The 17453-nt window shown below is 39.8% G+C and overlaps 1 protein-coding gene across 1 annotated transcript; it reads left to right on the top strand.

Moving 5' to 3' along the window:
• Window positions 1-6585: 6585 nt before the first annotated feature.
• LOC146705888 (uncharacterized) lies at window positions 6586-16019 on the top strand. Its single transcript, XM_085465229.1, has 3 exons — window positions 6586-6911; window positions 12600-12740; window positions 15265-16019. Exons 1-3 carry the CDS (start codon window positions 6842-6844, stop codon window positions 15450-15452), a joined length of 399 nt encoding a protein of 132 aa, XP_085321355.1. The 5' UTR covers window positions 6586-6841; the 3' UTR covers window positions 15453-16019.
• The last annotated feature ends 1434 nt before the right edge of the window (window positions 16020-17453 follow it).

The following is a 17453-nucleotide window of genomic DNA, read 5'->3' as shown; positions in this document are numbered from 1 at the left end:
TACTGTGCTGCTTGAAGTCAGTGGGCTGACGTACAGTAAATAAGTCAACACCATGGCAACAGCCTGGAGCTAATGCCATTCATATTCCCCCTCCACACACACAGACATAGCCTGACTTTGGTGGCCTGCACCCAAATCTGTTCAGGGAGCTGAGAGGGCTTACACACAGGCAATAGGTGCAGCGAGTCGCCAGGATAGGATTCCGCTTTTGTCCTTATGGGTGATTTAAGTGATAAAGCCTGGGGGGATTAAGATATGAAGCTGGCAGCAGCGGGAAAGTTGTGGTGGTTTCAACTAAGCATTCAAATAAAACCGGGATTTTGGCATCAGCATGCCTTCGGGTCAGCCTCCAAAGCTCTTGGCAGTATCTTAACTCTCAGTTTTCCTACTTTGCAGAGCCCTCCTGAATAACTCCTTCATCTCCACATCATGTGACTCTGGCAGTTTCTTTTCTGGGGTTATTTATTATTCATCAGGCAGGGCTTTTAATGTTTTTGTTGATGTGCATCTTGGGCTACAGAGGGGAAAAAAACAAAGCTACAGTAGCATGTTTTAATTTTCCAATTTGGGACGTGGCTGCAGAACAACCCATCTTTCTCTAAGTGTGATCATAAGATCTTTAAAATGCAAATGTATTTTTGGTTGTAGGAGACTTGCATAGAAGCTAAAACCTCTAAAAACTCTGCAGTGTGTGTTTTAGTGAGTGCACAAATACACTAGTCTGCCATTCAGTCTGTGAGCGAGTGAACGCTGAATGAAAGTCATTAGGGAAACAGATGTCAACATGTGTCAGGTTGGATTTTTCTAAAGATGTTTCTGTATGTGGCAGATGCTGCCTCTAAGCCTTGGAGATTGAGGGGAATGTTTAAATTAAGAGATTATTGAGCTTATGGTTCGTAAAGCTTAGCTTTTAAATGGGGGTAGAAGTGAAATATTCTTCCATATCTGTGTCGACTCAATAATTTATCACAGCACTCTTCAAAAAGCTGGCCGTGGGTTCAGTGGACCTTTTAAAAATAGTCCAAACATCCAATTAGTGTTGCAACTGATGCACTGTAGCATATCAGGCGTTCAAATCCCTGCAGCAAGCCTTCAAACACTGGTTTGATTTTTCATGCCAGACGCTGTACATCCAAGGGGCACATTAATCTCGGAAATCTGATAACAGCTCCTCAGATAGTTTTAAATGGCCGTATGGGAGGAAATATCTGCTTTGGATTTTTGTTTCATGAAAGAAAATTCTATCCAAGTTGTCAAATGCAAGAATTACACTGAGTGATGACCTAAAAAGATGCATTTTTTATATTATTATTATTATTATTACAGCAAACTCTTTCAGCCCTTAAAGAAAACTTACAATTCCATAATTTTAAAATCAGTCAAGTACAGCAGTTTGGAAAATATGAAGAACGCCTGAAACATTTGGACGTCTATTTAAGTTGTATATTTATTTAACTCTGTAGTCCTTATTTATACGTTCTGCTCAATATGCCAACAGGCAGAGTGAATCATGCTGATGTGAATAACCTGGTGAGGTAGATAAAAGTCTCAGAGCCCGAGCAGAGAGGATGTTCTGCACAGTGAGTGTAATTGTCCCACCCCTAGTGAGAGCAGCAGATGGTGAGAGGCCCCTGGGCTTTAACTGCCACCCCCACCCCCCCAAGCTCCTGGGCAAGAAGACAGAGCAGCCATGCACAAAATATCTGGCCACTGACTGGACCCTGCCACGCTTAGTGCCACAGGCTGATAAGACGCTCAGAGGAGCAGCACTCACATGCTCAAGTAGACTTACAAGTATGTTAACCTGGTGATTTCTCTGGACCCCGACTTAACCCATCATGATCGACGTTGTAACCTCTGAGGCCAACTCTCAATAGGTGATTTTGACTGTTGAAAAGTTTTGTGGTATTTGATCAAATTCAACTGAAAATAAAACACAGACACATTGAAATGTTGAAATGGAACTTTTATATTTGTCCTGTTTTTTAATAATATGTCTTAACTTTGAATTTGTCACTAGCAGCATGTTTTCAGAAGTATGGAATGCTGTGTATTCACGTAATAAAAAGCTCTTTAGGTTAGGTTAGGTGTTTTTAAAAAAGCGTGTCGGAGAAACTGATCCTATCAGATGTAAAAATGGGCATGGGCTCGCCACTTTGTAAAAGACAGAGAAGATAAAAGGTTCACCAATTTAAGAATGACTTTTCTGAACGTAGGATTGCAAAGAATTTAGTCATGTCATCATCTACTGTAATATTATTAAAAGATTCAGGGAATCCAGAGAGAAAGCTCTTTATGCAAGGATCAAGGCCCAAAACTAAGCTTGTGTTTGCATTACAGTTCTTGGAAGCGCTCACTCTTTTCTCAGAACTCTCACTAAACTTCGTTCTCTTGTGGCAGTATCTCACAATCGGATCAAAACAGTTTTATTTATGCTTGAAACCATACAGCGCCATCATGCACAAGACACAAAGTAATGACTCTACTGAGGCTTCATTACATGCTACATCAGAAAATTGTATGGGAGGGTTTTTCCAGCCTCCTGAGGCTGTCTTGCAATTCTACACAAGTTGCCAAATATGTAGCACACAGGGATTGAACGCAACCCCCCCGTCTTCCTGGATCTCCTGCAACATGACTATACAGTAAATAGCCAAGATTATGGCAGCAACAGAGGATCTCTACTGAGGTAGGTTATTCAATGTGTCCTACTTGTTTTATTCACAAAAGAAACTAAAACAAAGAACAAACGATATGATAAGCGTTTATGCTTTACGTGTACGATATAGCTCATAGGACTAACTATACGTCTCATGCTGTGTTTACAGTTTTCCTCATTATTTAACCCAAAAAAATAGAAATTTGCAGACATTTCTAATATCATGAAGCTTGTGTGTCAACAATGTGACTCCAAACTGCTAAACTCTGAGCACAGTTCCATCTGGCTCATTTAAATGTAATTTGAAATCACAGTTTTGGAAATTTCTCAACACAAATTGCATCATTTAAGCATTTAGCACACTTTGTATTGATAACTCAACTGGAATAACAATTTAATCCTGCATCAGAGTATGAAACAGCCCTCAAGTAACTTCAACTGACTTGTACAGGCGTTAGGCAAGACGATGGTGCAGCAAGAACACAGGGGAAGGTTAAGAGGAGGCCCCCCAGAGAGCAGAAGGCAAATTTACTTTTTTTTGTAGTGCCTTTGTTACCTTTTGCATCTGCACACTGGTTTTTCTTTATAGTATTTCTCATATTGCCAATGCATTATGTAAGAGAAATGATTAGTTTTGCTATTTACTACTTAAAATAGGTGATGTAGTACTGTGTGTACATAGAATGTTTTAGTGGAAGGAGTTGTTTTTCAGATGAGAGAGCGTGGTTTTAAGTGCTGTGTTTCATTTTGCAAGAGAAGTGTGGAGTTTTGACAAAGTGGTGAACTCTTTTCCGATTGTGTTGAGAGTTTTGATGATTTCATTTTCTGGAAACGTGTTTTAACATCTGCCTCCGGTGGTGAATCACTGTGAAGAATGTGTTCTGGTGACTGTTAATGTCTTTAGAGTTTAGTAAAAATTCTCAGTGGGGCCTGGGAAATGTGTCTAGGTTGGAAACTGATGCCAAATCAGTGACAATTAAGAAAAAAAAAGTTTAGGATGTTGAGAATTTGGGATTTGGCGTTTTGGGGATTTAGAAAAGCAGACTGACTCTGTGGTGTAATTCACTGCTCAGAAGCACTTCTGAAAACCATTAGGTTACCATGCGACAAAGAATACAAAAAACAAATACAAGCAAGATCCGGAAATGCTGCTCATTTAAGGACTGAGGGAAAATGGAAAAGGGTTCGGCGGTCTAACAGATCAAGAAATTTAAAAAGAAATTAGAAATGGGGATGTGGCATCCACTGAGCCAAATGGGAGAAGGATCGTCTGGCTTATTACCAGAGCACAGTGTAAACCAGTGTCTGGAATGCTATGAAGGTGCCTTAGAGAACATGAAGTCATTGCTTATTCCAAAATGTCTTTAAGGATTCTAGCTGCTAAACTGAGCTGCCTGCTGACCATTCAGAACATCTGATTTATTCTGACACAGCGAAGTTGACACAGGAAGCCCTGAACTCTTAGCAGCTGAAATCTTACCTCATGAATAAATGTGGGGAAAAACATTTTAGAAAATACAGTAATTGGCCTCCTCACTTCTCAAACGCTTAGTGTTGGTAAAAGAAGAAGTGATGCAACGTGGTGGTAAACATGCCCCTGTGTCAACTTTCAAATCCAAACCTCTGATATTTTGTCTCTGCAAACTTTTTTATTTAGATATACCTTTTAATTCTGCAACTTTTGGAAGCATGCTTTTTATACATTACAGCACATGCATGAAGTACTATTTCATGAGAAACAGGGAAAATGTTTCATTGTAACTGCAAGGACTCAAGAGGAAATGCACATAAATCCATAAGAACGATGTGAGCTGTTTCAGAGCAATAAATCAAAACGCAGAAGCGCTTACGTACCTCGAGCTGATTCTAAGCCTTTTTCTTAGAGATCTCCTTTGCTGTATAAGGAGAATCCGGCTTTTCACTGCCTTCAGTGTAAAACTGCAGAGGTATGTACATTTGGTCAAACTTTCAATTACATATGTATTGTGGGTACTAAAAGGCAGCTTCCCCTTCTGGGCTCCCATGGTTAATCTTACAGCTTGTGCCAGCATTAAACCAATAATCTTAAGACATGTGACAAATGTGCAAAAACGCTCCCTAAAGGGGAGTAAAAGAGACCTGCGAGTATTTCTACAACCAGGCAAACTGGTGGTTCCTGAGACGACCTCAGACCTCACTGCTTCTCATGCAGCTTCTAAAGTTTTTGTTTTGATTTTGCTCTGCATAAGCTCCCCCAGAGTGTCCTTACATGTTGTGAAGCAATGTGATCAAACACTGGATTACTGCTCATTAACACAGCAGAGAACCCACAAGGCTGTGGTTAGGACTTAATGGGCATTTTCAGTTTCATCTCCTCCACAATGTGTGTTTAAGTTGCTGCTTGCACAGCCTCGGGCTCAGTTCTTCCTCTGGTGTCTTAATTGCAATTTCATCAAGAATTTAAAGCCATGTAGCCTTCCCTATTCTTGTCACTGTCACTCTAAACTAGCCACCGGCAGGGACTTCAAGGGTATTTTAAGCGGCTATTGTGTATCAGAAGCGGCTTGGGAAAGACTTACTTTCATCATTGTACTGCTGGACCTCCTCTTCCCCCCTTGGAGTCGATCCTTCTCTCACTCTCTTTTTCATGGCTTTATCACTCAAAGACTCAAGCAGCTCAGCAGAATGTAAATGAATAAGAGCTGTGAGATGGTGAGAGAAGAAAAAGGTTGTGACTAAAACGGCATGTGCACATCAGCATGGGGACTTTCACAAGCGCTGCTCTTTTATTTGCTTTGGTAAGACGTGGAAGAAAATTTCACATTACAGATTCATCAGCCCTGACCATGACGAATCAGAACTGTGGCACGCTGAGCTGTGTTTCCATGTGTGCAAGCATGGGCAGTATTACTTCCACAGTTAGCTGAATAATGTGTATTCTCTCCCCACATGGATATATTCTCCTTAGGCCCACAACAACTGTCCACATAAACCTTTCTACCTCACTAAGACACTGCTTTCACTTCTTTTGTCCTTGCTCTGTTTGTCGTTCTCTCACACTCTCACAAACAATGACTCATGGATAAAAACACAAAAAAGTGAGACAACTGACATGCTGCTGCACTAATAACAACAGGCACGTGCGCGCAAGTGTAACACAAAACAAAAGAGAAGAACTGCAGGATATGATTATCTATTTAATTTCTAAATATGCTCTCTAATGAAATTATTCCGTATCTGCATTCATCTGTGTTGAAAACATACAAACATATGTGGCAAAATCTGGTTTTGACCCTGTCAATCTGTCTTAATATGAATGATAGCAATCATTGGCAGCCATCTATCAGGCCAGACCATATGTAGCTTTGGGTGGGGAGGGAATGAGGGCTTACCACAAAGCCTGCCTTATCCGCTGGTATTACAGTCTCTAAGAAAGGATTTAGTCTTTAATTCTTGATTAGATAGAATTTTCTCCACAGTGTGCAAGTGCAGTGATACACCAAGCTCAGATAACCTGCCCAATTGGGAAAGTGTGTTTGCAAGTCCTCTGGCATTGTTCCCTCTCTGAGAGACACACACATGCACACTTAGACACACATCAACCCAGGACCCCTGCGTGCCATCCCATTTAGCTGCTGGGCTTTTAACACATTGTGATAGAGCTATTATTAGGAGCAATGGATTATCAATCAGGAATTAATTCTGACTGATGTGCTTGACCCAACTGGAAAAGGACCACACTCGTTGCTTCACTGTTCATCTGTGTTCTCATTTGTTTTCTTCAGGAGCTGACAAGAGAGATGAGATGTTTTTTTCTGTTTTGTGCTCAAACTTTTGCCAGCTCCTGCTTCTCAGGACACGAGGCGCTCGCTGAGGGAGGCACTGGTCTGTCTAGCTAATTCATTCAATCATCTTCCTCTCCTTCGTCTCTTTGCCTGACTGGCTGCTGAGCTGACTTGACTCCCTGGATGGTTGGCTCCCTTTCTCACTGGACTCTCACTGGCAGTTCGCTCACACGCTGCGCGAGCTTCGCTGAGGCAGGGGTGGAGAGAGACAGCTGGGCTGCTCCGTGTTTGGAAAGTGGGATCTTTGCTAGATTTCTCTTTGTGCCTGGTTTGGTGGAGTATTAGATGAGAGCAGGGAAAATCTGTGCCTACCTGTCCTTCAGCGCAGACCACTGACTGTCACTACTGTGCTGCATCCATGACTTTACATACCTGGCTGGTGTATGGGTTTGGATTTATATTGGTTTGGACACTCTGCTTTGCACGAGGTAGGTAGGATGTATTCTTTGGTATGAAAATATGTGTTGTGGGTCTTTTAGAGAAAAGGACCAAATGAGCAATGTGTGTTTGTGTCTGTGGGTTGAGATAGAGGTGGGGGTGGAGGTGTGTGTTTGTGTGTGTGTGTGTGTGGTTGGGGGGGGGGGGGGGGGGGGGCATGCCCTAAGTCCTAGTAATAGCCCAGATACAATAATCTTCACTTAAAACAGTCTTTTCCATTCAAAGTAATCAAAGACATGATTGCCAGTGATAGAAAAAATCCTCTATATATACTGCAGGATTTAATAAATACAGCAAAAGTATTGTTAATATTAATTTTATGCATCTGCAAAACATTAAAATAACACAAACAGCAATAATAGTAAAACAAACAGCTCGATCAAAATTTAGACCGAAAGCAGAGCACATCACATTAATATGGTGAACAAGTGTGTTTCGAGCTGATTCCAGTTAATATAAATTTGTTCTGCTCGTAATTGACCTGGGAGTTAAAATCTATGCCTCCAAACAATAGGTAACATCCATAAAAGGCTAAATGAATTTCCCTGTAGAGCAATAGCAATTGACCTGACTCAGTTTGGCAAGAACCTTTGTGTCAGTGACTGCCAGGCAAACAGAAAGTGTAGCGCTCTGAGACATCGTTTTGCTTTGTTTTATCCAAGTAAGACATATGCCGCTATCAACTTCAGACGCAGGGTTGAATTCACCTCCTGTGCAGATTATTGAGTTGTTGTTTATCAATATTGGCATCCGTGAAATGCACAGATATGTCAAAACAACTGCATATGCACACTTCCACTTATAAATGATAGCATTTCTGGAATATAAAACCACAAAAGCACACCATTTATCACCTATTGTGTATTATAATGCTTGACTATAGCCATCATCCTTCACTTAGTTCTTTTTAATGTCTTTACAGTGCATTAAAAGATCATTTTGAGCACTCCTTTATCTCAGAGCTGCTGAGAAAGGGAAAAAAAACAACTCCACATAATGAGACAGAGAGGCAATAGTCTCTACTGCTTTTAATCCCTGTGTCTCTTTCTTATTAAACTAATTCTTATATAAAATCCATGAAGCTCATAGTAATACTATGGCAACAACATGGCTGAGTTTTTACATGATGACAGATAACAAATGTGGTGCTTGCATGTGCTTGAAACTAATGAATGAATAAAATTGGATTCGGGTCACAAAAGATTCAGAGTTAATCAGCATTTGCAATGCATACTGGGAGAGGAGCGTGTGTATACTCGTATAATAAACTGCACCGTATCGTGGGAGCTGAATGTCGTTCTAATATGGCCTCATTATGCTGACAAATGCTCATATAGGGCAGCTTTTTAATGTTTCATGAGAGCTGTGTGTAACATCTCAGCACATTGGACAGTTAAATCAGGTTATTTGCCAGATGTAAATGACTATTTCATTGCTTTCATTTCCACAGCCATTACTTCACTCTAATGAAATACTGCAGTATTTATGTGAGCTTTCACTACCACCAACAGGGGAATATGACACATCCCCTACAGACTGGCACATGCTCTGTGTCCCTGCGAGGCTTTACATTGATTCCAGCAGATTTCTAAAGTGATTTTTGTAAGAGCATTTGCCTGGGATTAGTTTACTCCTGAAAGCTCCATGAGAGCTTTTGGAGGGCTATTTAACGGCACAGGGCAGCAAGAGGCTGGCGTCCGCTCTCTGCCCACTCTGAGTCCACAGGGCTGCACAGATAAAGAGAGAGGATTGGTTTCAGCCAAAGCTGATCTTCCATCTTGTGTGTACAGGATTTGGGAGGTCAGGCGCAGGTATGTGAGGGGTCTGAATTCATGGGCAATCCCTTTAAGCTCTGGTGGATTTGTTCTGGTTAGGCTTAGCCTCACTTTCTTAGAAGAGTTAGGCATTTCTGATGAGAGACAATTACACGGGAAAGGGAGGACGTTAAAGATGAAAGAATTGGTTGAGGAGCTTTATTTATTCAAAGAAATACTTCTATAAATTCCACTCTATTGCAATCAGTTCAACTGAAATGTATTTGTATGGCCCAATATTACACATGGAAATCCAAAGGGCTTCACAGGCATAAAAAACATGCAAGAAAAATAGGTGGCTCTGTCTAAATATTAAAAAAGACATTTTAACAAATAAACAACCCGTCATAAATATAAACATGCCCCCAACCCACAGACACACACACACACACACTATTATTTAAACAGTCCATATATAAAAAATAAATAATACATGAAATCCCATAAAACAGAGAAATGTGAAAAAGATTCAAACTTGGAAGTAAAGGGCCAATAAGATATGAAAACTGTGGAGAGGAAAAAAAACTCTGTATCTGCCAGATTACTGAAGGCATGGCTGTGGAGTGGTATTATTATTAAGAGGAAGCTGTTGTTAAATGCCAGATTTAAAAAGGTGTGTTTAGAAGATTTTCTTGAAAATATCCAGAGTTTGTCTCCCTAATACAGGGAGTGCAGAATTATTAGGCAAATGAGTATTTTGTCCACATCATCCTCTTCATGCATGTTGTCTTACTCCAAGCTGTATAGGCTCGAAAGCCTACTACCAATTAAGCATATTAGGTGATGTGCATCTCTGTAATGAGAAGGGGTGTGGTCTAATGACATCAACACCCTATATCAGGTGTGCATAATTATTAGGCAACGTCCTTTCCTTTGGCAAAATGGGTCAAAAGAAGGACTAGACAGGCTCAGAAAAGTCAAAAATAGTGAGATATCTTGCAGAGGGATGCAGCAGTCTCAAAATTGCAAAGCTTCTGAAGCGTGATCATCGAACAATCAAGCGTTTCATTCAAAATAGTCAACAGGGTCGCAAGAAGCGTGTGGAAAAACCAAGGCGCCAAATAACTGCCCATGAACTGAGAAAAGTCAAGCGTGCAGCTGCCAAGATGCCACTTGCCACCAGTTTGGCCATATTTCAGAGCTGCAACATCACTGGAATGCCCAAAAGCACAAGGTGTGCAATTCTCAGAGACATGGCCAAGGTAAGAAAGGCTGAAAGACGACCACCACTGAACAAGACACACAAGCTGAAACGTCAAGACTGAGCCAAGAAATATCTCAAGACTGGTTTTTCTAAGGTTTTATGGACTGATGAAATGAGAGTGAGTCTTGATGGGCCAGATGGATGGGCCGGTGGCTGGATTGGTAAAGGGCAGAGAGCTCCAGTCCGACTCAGACGCCAGCAAGGTGGAGGTGGAGTACTGGTTTGGGCTGGTATCATCAAAGATGAGCTTGTGGGGCTTTTTCGGGTTGAGGATGGAGTCAAGCTCAACTCCCAGTCCTACTGCCAGTTTCTGGAAGACACCTTCTTCAAGCAGTGGTACAGGAAGAAGTCTGCATCCTTCAAGAAAAACATGATTTCCATGCAGGACAATGCTCCATCACACGCGTCCAAGTACTCCACAGCGTGGCTGGCAAGAAAGGGTATAAAAGAAGAAAAACTAATGACATGGCCTCCTTGTTCACCTGATCTGAACCCCATTGAGAACCTGTGGTCCATCATCAAATGTGAGATTTGCAAGGAGGGAAAACAGTACACCTCTCTGAACAGTGTCTGGGAGGCTGTGGTTGCTGCTGCACGCAATGTTGATGGTGAACAGATCAAAACACTGACAGAATCCATGGATGGCAGGCTTTTGAGTGTCCTTGCAAAGAAAGGTGGCTATATTGGTCGCTGATTTGTTTTTGTTTTGTTTTTGAATGTCAGAAATGTATATTTGTGAATGTGGAGATGTTATATTGGTTTCACTGGTAAAAATAAATAATTGAAATGGGTATATATTTGTTTTTTGTTAAGTTGCCTAATAATTATGCACAGTAATAGTCACCTGCACACACAGATATCCCCCTAAAATAGCTAAAACTAAACACAAACTAAAAACTACTTCCAAAAACATTCAGCTTTGATATTAATGAGTTTTTTGGGTTCATTGAGAACATGGTTGTTGTTCAATAATAAAATTATTCCTCAAAAATACAACTTGCCTAATAATTCTGCACTCCCTGTATTTTGAGGTAGGCTGATCAAGAGTTTAGGGCTTAAACTTTTCTCTTTGAAGAGTTGGATACCTAACAATTTAACAGAGGAGGATCTAGGAGGGCAAGTTGGGACATAAAGTGTCAGACATGTAAGATGATCCAAGACCATTAAAGATTTTACATACAAGTACGAGTATTCTAAAATCAGCTCCATAGGATACTGGGAGTCAGTGTGGCTTTGCTATGACTGGACTGATGTGCTCCCTGTTATTGATTTTCATTAATATCCTTGCAGCAGAATCCTGGACAAGCTCGATAAAATCAGTGGCAGCTTCTCTTTTAGTAACATAAGTGGTGGTGGGGCCAGAGCATTTTTTATATAACCCTCAGTTGATTAAAAAAAAAACTGCAATAGCTGTAAAAAATAATTTCTTATTAATCATGGATAAAGTACAATTAATTATTAAAATGTCTCAGTGTGGGAGCAACAACTGTGGAGAAATGTTCCCACAAAAGGTTACTGGATGTAACTTCTGTGTGTGTCAAACTAAAGGGCCTTGCTATTTGTTACACTTCAGTGAGCCCCACCCACCAGCTCCACCCTTTAGTATGTGAACTCATTCTGAAAGCTGATTATGTTTACTGATAAATCTCTCATTCTTATGTGTCAGTTAAAAATGCAAAATAAATAGCACAACCTAATGTTGTTTTACCCCATGCCATGTTTTTACCCCATGCCTTCTTTGTTATAACTTCCACTACTTTTAGTCAGTTGAATGGTAAACTTGACTAAGAGATCACAAGCGTTACGTAGGAATCTTGGTCGCATGCATCTCATGAAATAACACGTTAGCTAGTGCTTGAAGTGAAGAATTGGTTTAAATTTTGCTCATTTTCAGTTTAAATGAATGCAAATGCATCATTACAACTCCCATAAAGATAGAACATACAAATCAGAGTCAGTGAAGATGTCACTTGTGTAGATTTGGATGCTAGTTAAAGTAAAAATATCACCACTGCTAACACTGAAGGTGGTTTATGCATTCAGGATCGAACAGCCTTTAAAATAAAAAGGCCTGGCAGTTATGTTTAGCTAATATTCAAACCAACTCAGCGGACTTAGTTTATAATAGATTAGTAAACAACAGGAAGCCAAGAAATCCAATGACGTCATGCACCAAGAGCAAAGTTAAATGTGTCAGACATTCATAAATCTGAATTCTCTCAGGGATGAAACTGTGTTATGATAATCAAAGGGTTGACAAATGCATGTAACTACCATGAAAAGTAATACTGTCCACCTTTCTTCCACTTCTGTACTGTTTTCCACACAGTACAGTACAGGAGTATAATTTAGACAGATAAGCATATTATTTTCAAATCTATTCACATCTTCCTTTTTATATATAAGTGACATTTTGAAACCACAAAAATAACAATAAGAGCATATGGTGATGGTGCTAAGTAGGTCTACCAGTAAAAACACTGGGTTCTCTGGATGCCACACACACAATATGTGTGAGCTGATAAGACTAATACGCTCTTCCATCATCTAAGCAATTTAATTCCATAATAATAGCTCTTCTATCAGTACATTTTCCCCATGATCTCAGTACTAGTAAAGCACTCAAACACTGTATTTATTGTTCTATGCTTTCCTTGCAGTCCATAGTCTGCAGTGCTATGGCTGTAACATCATCCAGGGCCAGAGGTATGTTGACGTGGGCTGCTCCAACCCAGAGGTCATCACCTGCCCCCACTCTCACAAAGGCTTCAAACATCGTTTCTGCATCAAGACAGAGAGCAGTGAGTGCTTAATGATTATCTTCCTTTTCTCTTTATCCTTTAACACAGTGAGTTAATGCGCTTGTGCGTGATATTTCTTTGGAGAATATTTATGGGGTAGCAGATTATAAAATCATGACGAATTGACTCTGGCGTACCGCTGGACATTGGCGTAATCGTTTTTAATCATACTTTCATGTAAATGTTCTTTGTTCGCTGATGTGAATATTTGACTTGTCCCAGCGCAGAGGATAGTTACATAACTCTGCTGTAGTGTGCTTTGCTGACCAAATTGTAACTCATTCATTGTTTCATGTTAAGGCAAACTGGGTGTTGATGGTAAAATGGATACATTCGTAGAAGTGTGGGCAATTCAGACCTTTTTTGTTTTGTTCCGTTTTTGATTTTTTGTTTTTTGCTTGACATCTGAAGAAACCTCTCCTACCCAAAAGCCTGATGAGGCACCTTTTTCCATTGGCTCAGAGAAACAGCAAGCTCAGACAAGCTCTGATAACAGCCTGACAGACACAGTATGACAGGCATTTTGTCAGAATCTTGTAGCTGTGTCTTGGTAGTAAACTGGGGCTGGACAGGCTGCTAATCTTCCTGTGACCCCGTCCAAAGCAAATCAAACAGATGCTCCTGAAGTTCTGTAAGAGGCTTAGATTTTTTGGTGCCCTTTATCCTCATATCCCCAAGACATCTGCCCTTAACCCCCAACAAGTTCGGTGTTCCTTCCTCTGAATTATAACAGAAATAAAGAAGAGGAAAATATCCAATATTGTTATTGTGTGATATTAAAATGAGTGCTGAGGTAATTTAACTGTTAAAAAACATCATCGTTGCCAAAATTTGATAGTGCTCACTTACTGTAAGCCACAACTTTCAGGAGACACCGTAATGCTTGTTATTAATTAGCATTCAACATATGCAAAGACAGTTAACCCCTAGTTGAAGCATGTTTTAGTATTTAAAGTATTTCATATAAACAGCAGATTGACTATTAGCCAGGTTAATCTTTTCATGCTGCCCCGACTGATCTCCGACGTGATCACTCTGTTTGCGTTTAGATAAATAACAACTGCTTCGCCATCTGGGGAAGTTAGTTTGCTGTTTGTCTTTTAAGAGATGTTGACTGGTGCTAATCAAGAAGGTGATGAGTGAGGAAATGAAAGAAATGCTGAAAATGCATTGCTGATCAGAAGAACTAGCAAACTAAAAATATGCATCAATACATTTTGAATTAAAAACATATATAAAATGCCTAAAAAAAAAAAACCTTTGGGACCCTCAAGGCAAAGTGGTTGAGGTGCATACCAAATAAAGTCCCTGAGCAGATTACAAGTAACAAAAATCCTGACAGCTTACAATTTTTTGTTTGACGCTTTCAAGAAGGAATTTTTTTCACCTTCAAAATAGATAAAGCAAACACTTTGAGTAAAATGAAACTGAAATATATAAAATTTCAGTTACATTTAGGTTACATTTCACTGCATGTTATACTTGTATAACTATGCATGTGACGAATAAAGAACCTTGAATCTTGAATCTTGAATCAAAGGCTTATTCGTTCAAATATTTAATCTTTAAGGAAAATGTGCTTGGTATAAACTGAATATATGCCAAAGGGTAGCTGTGCGGTAGGCTGGGAACAGACCAAAATGCAGAGGACTGACAACAACAAGATAGGGAAATGATGAAAACGGAGCACTTAAGTACACACAGGCAGTAATAAGGCAAAGTGGAGACACCAGGTGACACAGCTGAACTGAATCTGAGATAGGAGGAAGCAAAACGAGGGACTGTCAAAATAAAACAGGAAACATAACAATGAGACAGAGACAAAGACATACAAACTTGACACAGGTAAACAAACACAGAGACGTGACTAACTGGGATGAAAGACTAACTTGACACAAGTAAAGAGGGAGACCAGACAGAGACACACAGAGGTAGGCTACTAACATCAACCAAGGAACAGAACTAGAAACATAACAAAACTCAAAAGTGCTGGGAAACAAAACAAAGGAAGAAATAATATAGACCTCTAACTTAAATCACTTCTTAAATCCTCAAAATAAATCTTGACTCCACAAATCTCAAAGCACTGGATCGTCGACCCAGGAACCATGACAATGTAATACGAGTCAAGTAAATTTCACTTGACCAGATTCCATCAAATGTAACATTTTACATTTTAATTGTGTAACGCTATTAAATTAGTTATAGTCAGAATTTTGGGGCAAACATCTTGGAGTATTTGTGCATATTTAAGAACATAAGTATTTTCTTAGTTATTATCAAATAATACACCACATATATGCCAGATTCCAAACTGTGATGATGTTTTTATTCACGACTACAAAATGTACTCTTTCTCAGCTGTGTAGGCATATCCCGTGGAGATCTCTAAATGTCTTCCTCATTATACACTTGCAGTATTTAATGCTTACTTTTGCTTTTTTTCCTGCTGAGCCAAACACCAGCTAATCACTCTTATCTGACTGACTGACTGACTGACTGTCTCTCCCTTCTGTCCCTGCAGCGGCCCTGGGTATCGTCCTGACAAGTGGTTGCGCTACATCCAGACACTGCCAGCAACAAGAACTGCCAGGGGTGCGAATCCACTGTTGTGGCTCAGACCTATGTAACAGCACCCCCTTCTGGCATCCCAGCACACTCCACTATATCTGTGCACTGCTCACCCTCTTACTGCTAAGGATGTGGTTGTGATGTGAAATAACTCTCAAGAGAAACATAAAATCAGTGGCCTCTTTTCATAGCTGCTCATGTGTATGACTGAATTGGGGGATTTTTGCTCAGTATGGCTTTATTGGTATGCACCTTTAAATTGTGGTGTTCACATTGCTTGGACTTACAGTCAGAGGGGTGGCAAAAATAACCTTGTAAATAAAAAATAATGGTGAAGCAGCTTGCAGCCATCAGTGAATTTATGTCCACATCCACTTACTGAACCTTAAAGTATGGAATATTATGGAAGTGAGTAATGACACTTTGTATGAGCAAAGCAGTAACACACTGACTTCAGTTGAATTCACTTGTACAGGAAGACAGTCATTTCCTTCCTTGGTTAAAGTGTTCACTATCATTTTTAAGATAACATTTTTGTGTGGTGTCCTCTGTGAACTCACAGGCTATTCATATTGAATTGTTTTATAATGTTATTATTAGTTGGGAACGCACACTGCATGTGGTTCTTCTGTTGTTTGTAAAAAAAAAATATTGTTCAGTGACAGCATGTAATATTGTGGAAAACATATTAAAATGTTTGATATTTTTCAAAAGAAAATGGGTTTGAACTTTGGTAGTTTATTTTTGTGTATATAGTCTGAACTTGCGTCAAATCATTTTCTTCTACTTGTTACATTCACCCTGTCTTTGGACTGTGGGAGGAAGTCGACGTACCCAAAGAGAACCCACGGAAGCAAGGTGAGAACATGCAAACTCCTCACTGAAAGGCCCAAGTCAGCTGCTGGATTCAAACGCAGGACCTTCTTGCTGTGATGCCACAGTGCCATCCACTGCACCATTGTGCTGATCAGAATAATCAGAGCAAAAATTAAAAGAGCAAAAAAGGAGGTAGAGCAGGTCATTTACTAATGGGAAGTTTGGTGGTTTGATCCCTCCAGTCTGCATGCCAAATATCCTTGGGCAAGAGACGAACCACAACTTGCTCTCTGATGCATCCATCAGAGTGTGAATGTGTCAGAATGTTAGACAGAAGCACTTACGCATAGCAAAAAAAGTGCTTGAATGAATGAGTGAATTAGGCATGTTGTATGACGTGCTTAAGAACCTGTCCATTTACCATACCCAGCGCAAACAACAAAACAGTTCACCTAGTATATTGACAACTGTCTTAAAAAAACTGAAGGATGCTCAGGTAGGAGAGTTATATGTTTACATATATTGTGATAATATATAATTATAGCACATGTTTTATTTGACACAAACTGTCATCTACAAAACAAAAAAAATCAGAGCAAAGATCACATGAAAGAAGAAAAACATGCATCTTGCTGAATTATTTTCTTATCCAATTTTTAATTTATTTTACTCTTCTATTTTTTGTGCATCTATCAAAATTATGTATTTTTAGAGCCCCTACTTATGGTACATTTTTGAGGCCAGTGTTATATGTCTAAATAGATAGATTTGGATAGGCTTGCAAACTCTGCTGTGAAAGGATGTGAAGGCCTGTGTTGTGCAGTTTTAGGGTTTTGGAGGCCATTCGCTGGTAACATTGCCAATTGTTATAAGGGTGAAGCACAGTGTCTGACATTTTATATTAACTTTACTATAAAATATATGGTAATCATATTGTAAGAATATATTTAAGCCACTGTTTCCAGTGAAAATCAAATGATTTCATGGTTGGGCTAAGTCCACAGTGTTTCAAGATCTTAGCGATGCCCCTCGATGGAGTTCTAGTATTGTTTTGTGTTGCTGTGTGCTGATGGTGCTGTTGTAACTCTTTTAACATCTGCTGACCAGATGCATTTGAGCGTACTCCACAAGCCTAAACCTCTCAGGTGGCAGATGAAGCTTGCAAAAATTTTGAACTTTCCCTCTTATAGTGGCTCATGATTTCACCAAAGTGATTATTTCATAGTGTGACATGACGATTGCTCCCTGTTAAGCAGTTTACGAGAGTAGTAACCTTTGCAAGAATACACCTGTGAAGGTGATTACCTTCGAGGAGGCAGTGCATAA

This window comes from Copadichromis virginalis, linkage group LG7 (assembly GCF_057382275.1).
Source record: "Copadichromis virginalis isolate Kocher_CV1m ecotype Utaka linkage group LG7, C_Virginalis_male_GT1.1, whole genome shotgun sequence".
Lineage (NCBI taxonomy): Eukaryota > Metazoa > Chordata > Actinopteri > Cichliformes > Cichlidae > Copadichromis > Copadichromis virginalis.
This window is presented reverse-complemented; position numbering and strand designations above follow the sequence as displayed.

Bases quoted from the DNA above. Each gene is read 5' to 3' on its own strand.
- LOC146705888 (XM_085465229.1), top strand. From the start codon at position 6,842: ATGACTTTACATACCTGGCTGGTGTATGGGTTTGGATTTATATTGGTT. The intron at 6,912-12,599 runs GTAGGTAGGATG...CTTTCCTTGCAG, and splicing joins GACACTCTGCTTTGCACGAG to TCCATAGTCTGCAGTGCTAT. The intron at 12,741-15,264 runs GTGAGTGCTTAA...CTGTCCCTGCAG, and splicing joins CTGCATCAAGACAGAGAGCA to CGGCCCTGGGTATCGTCCTG.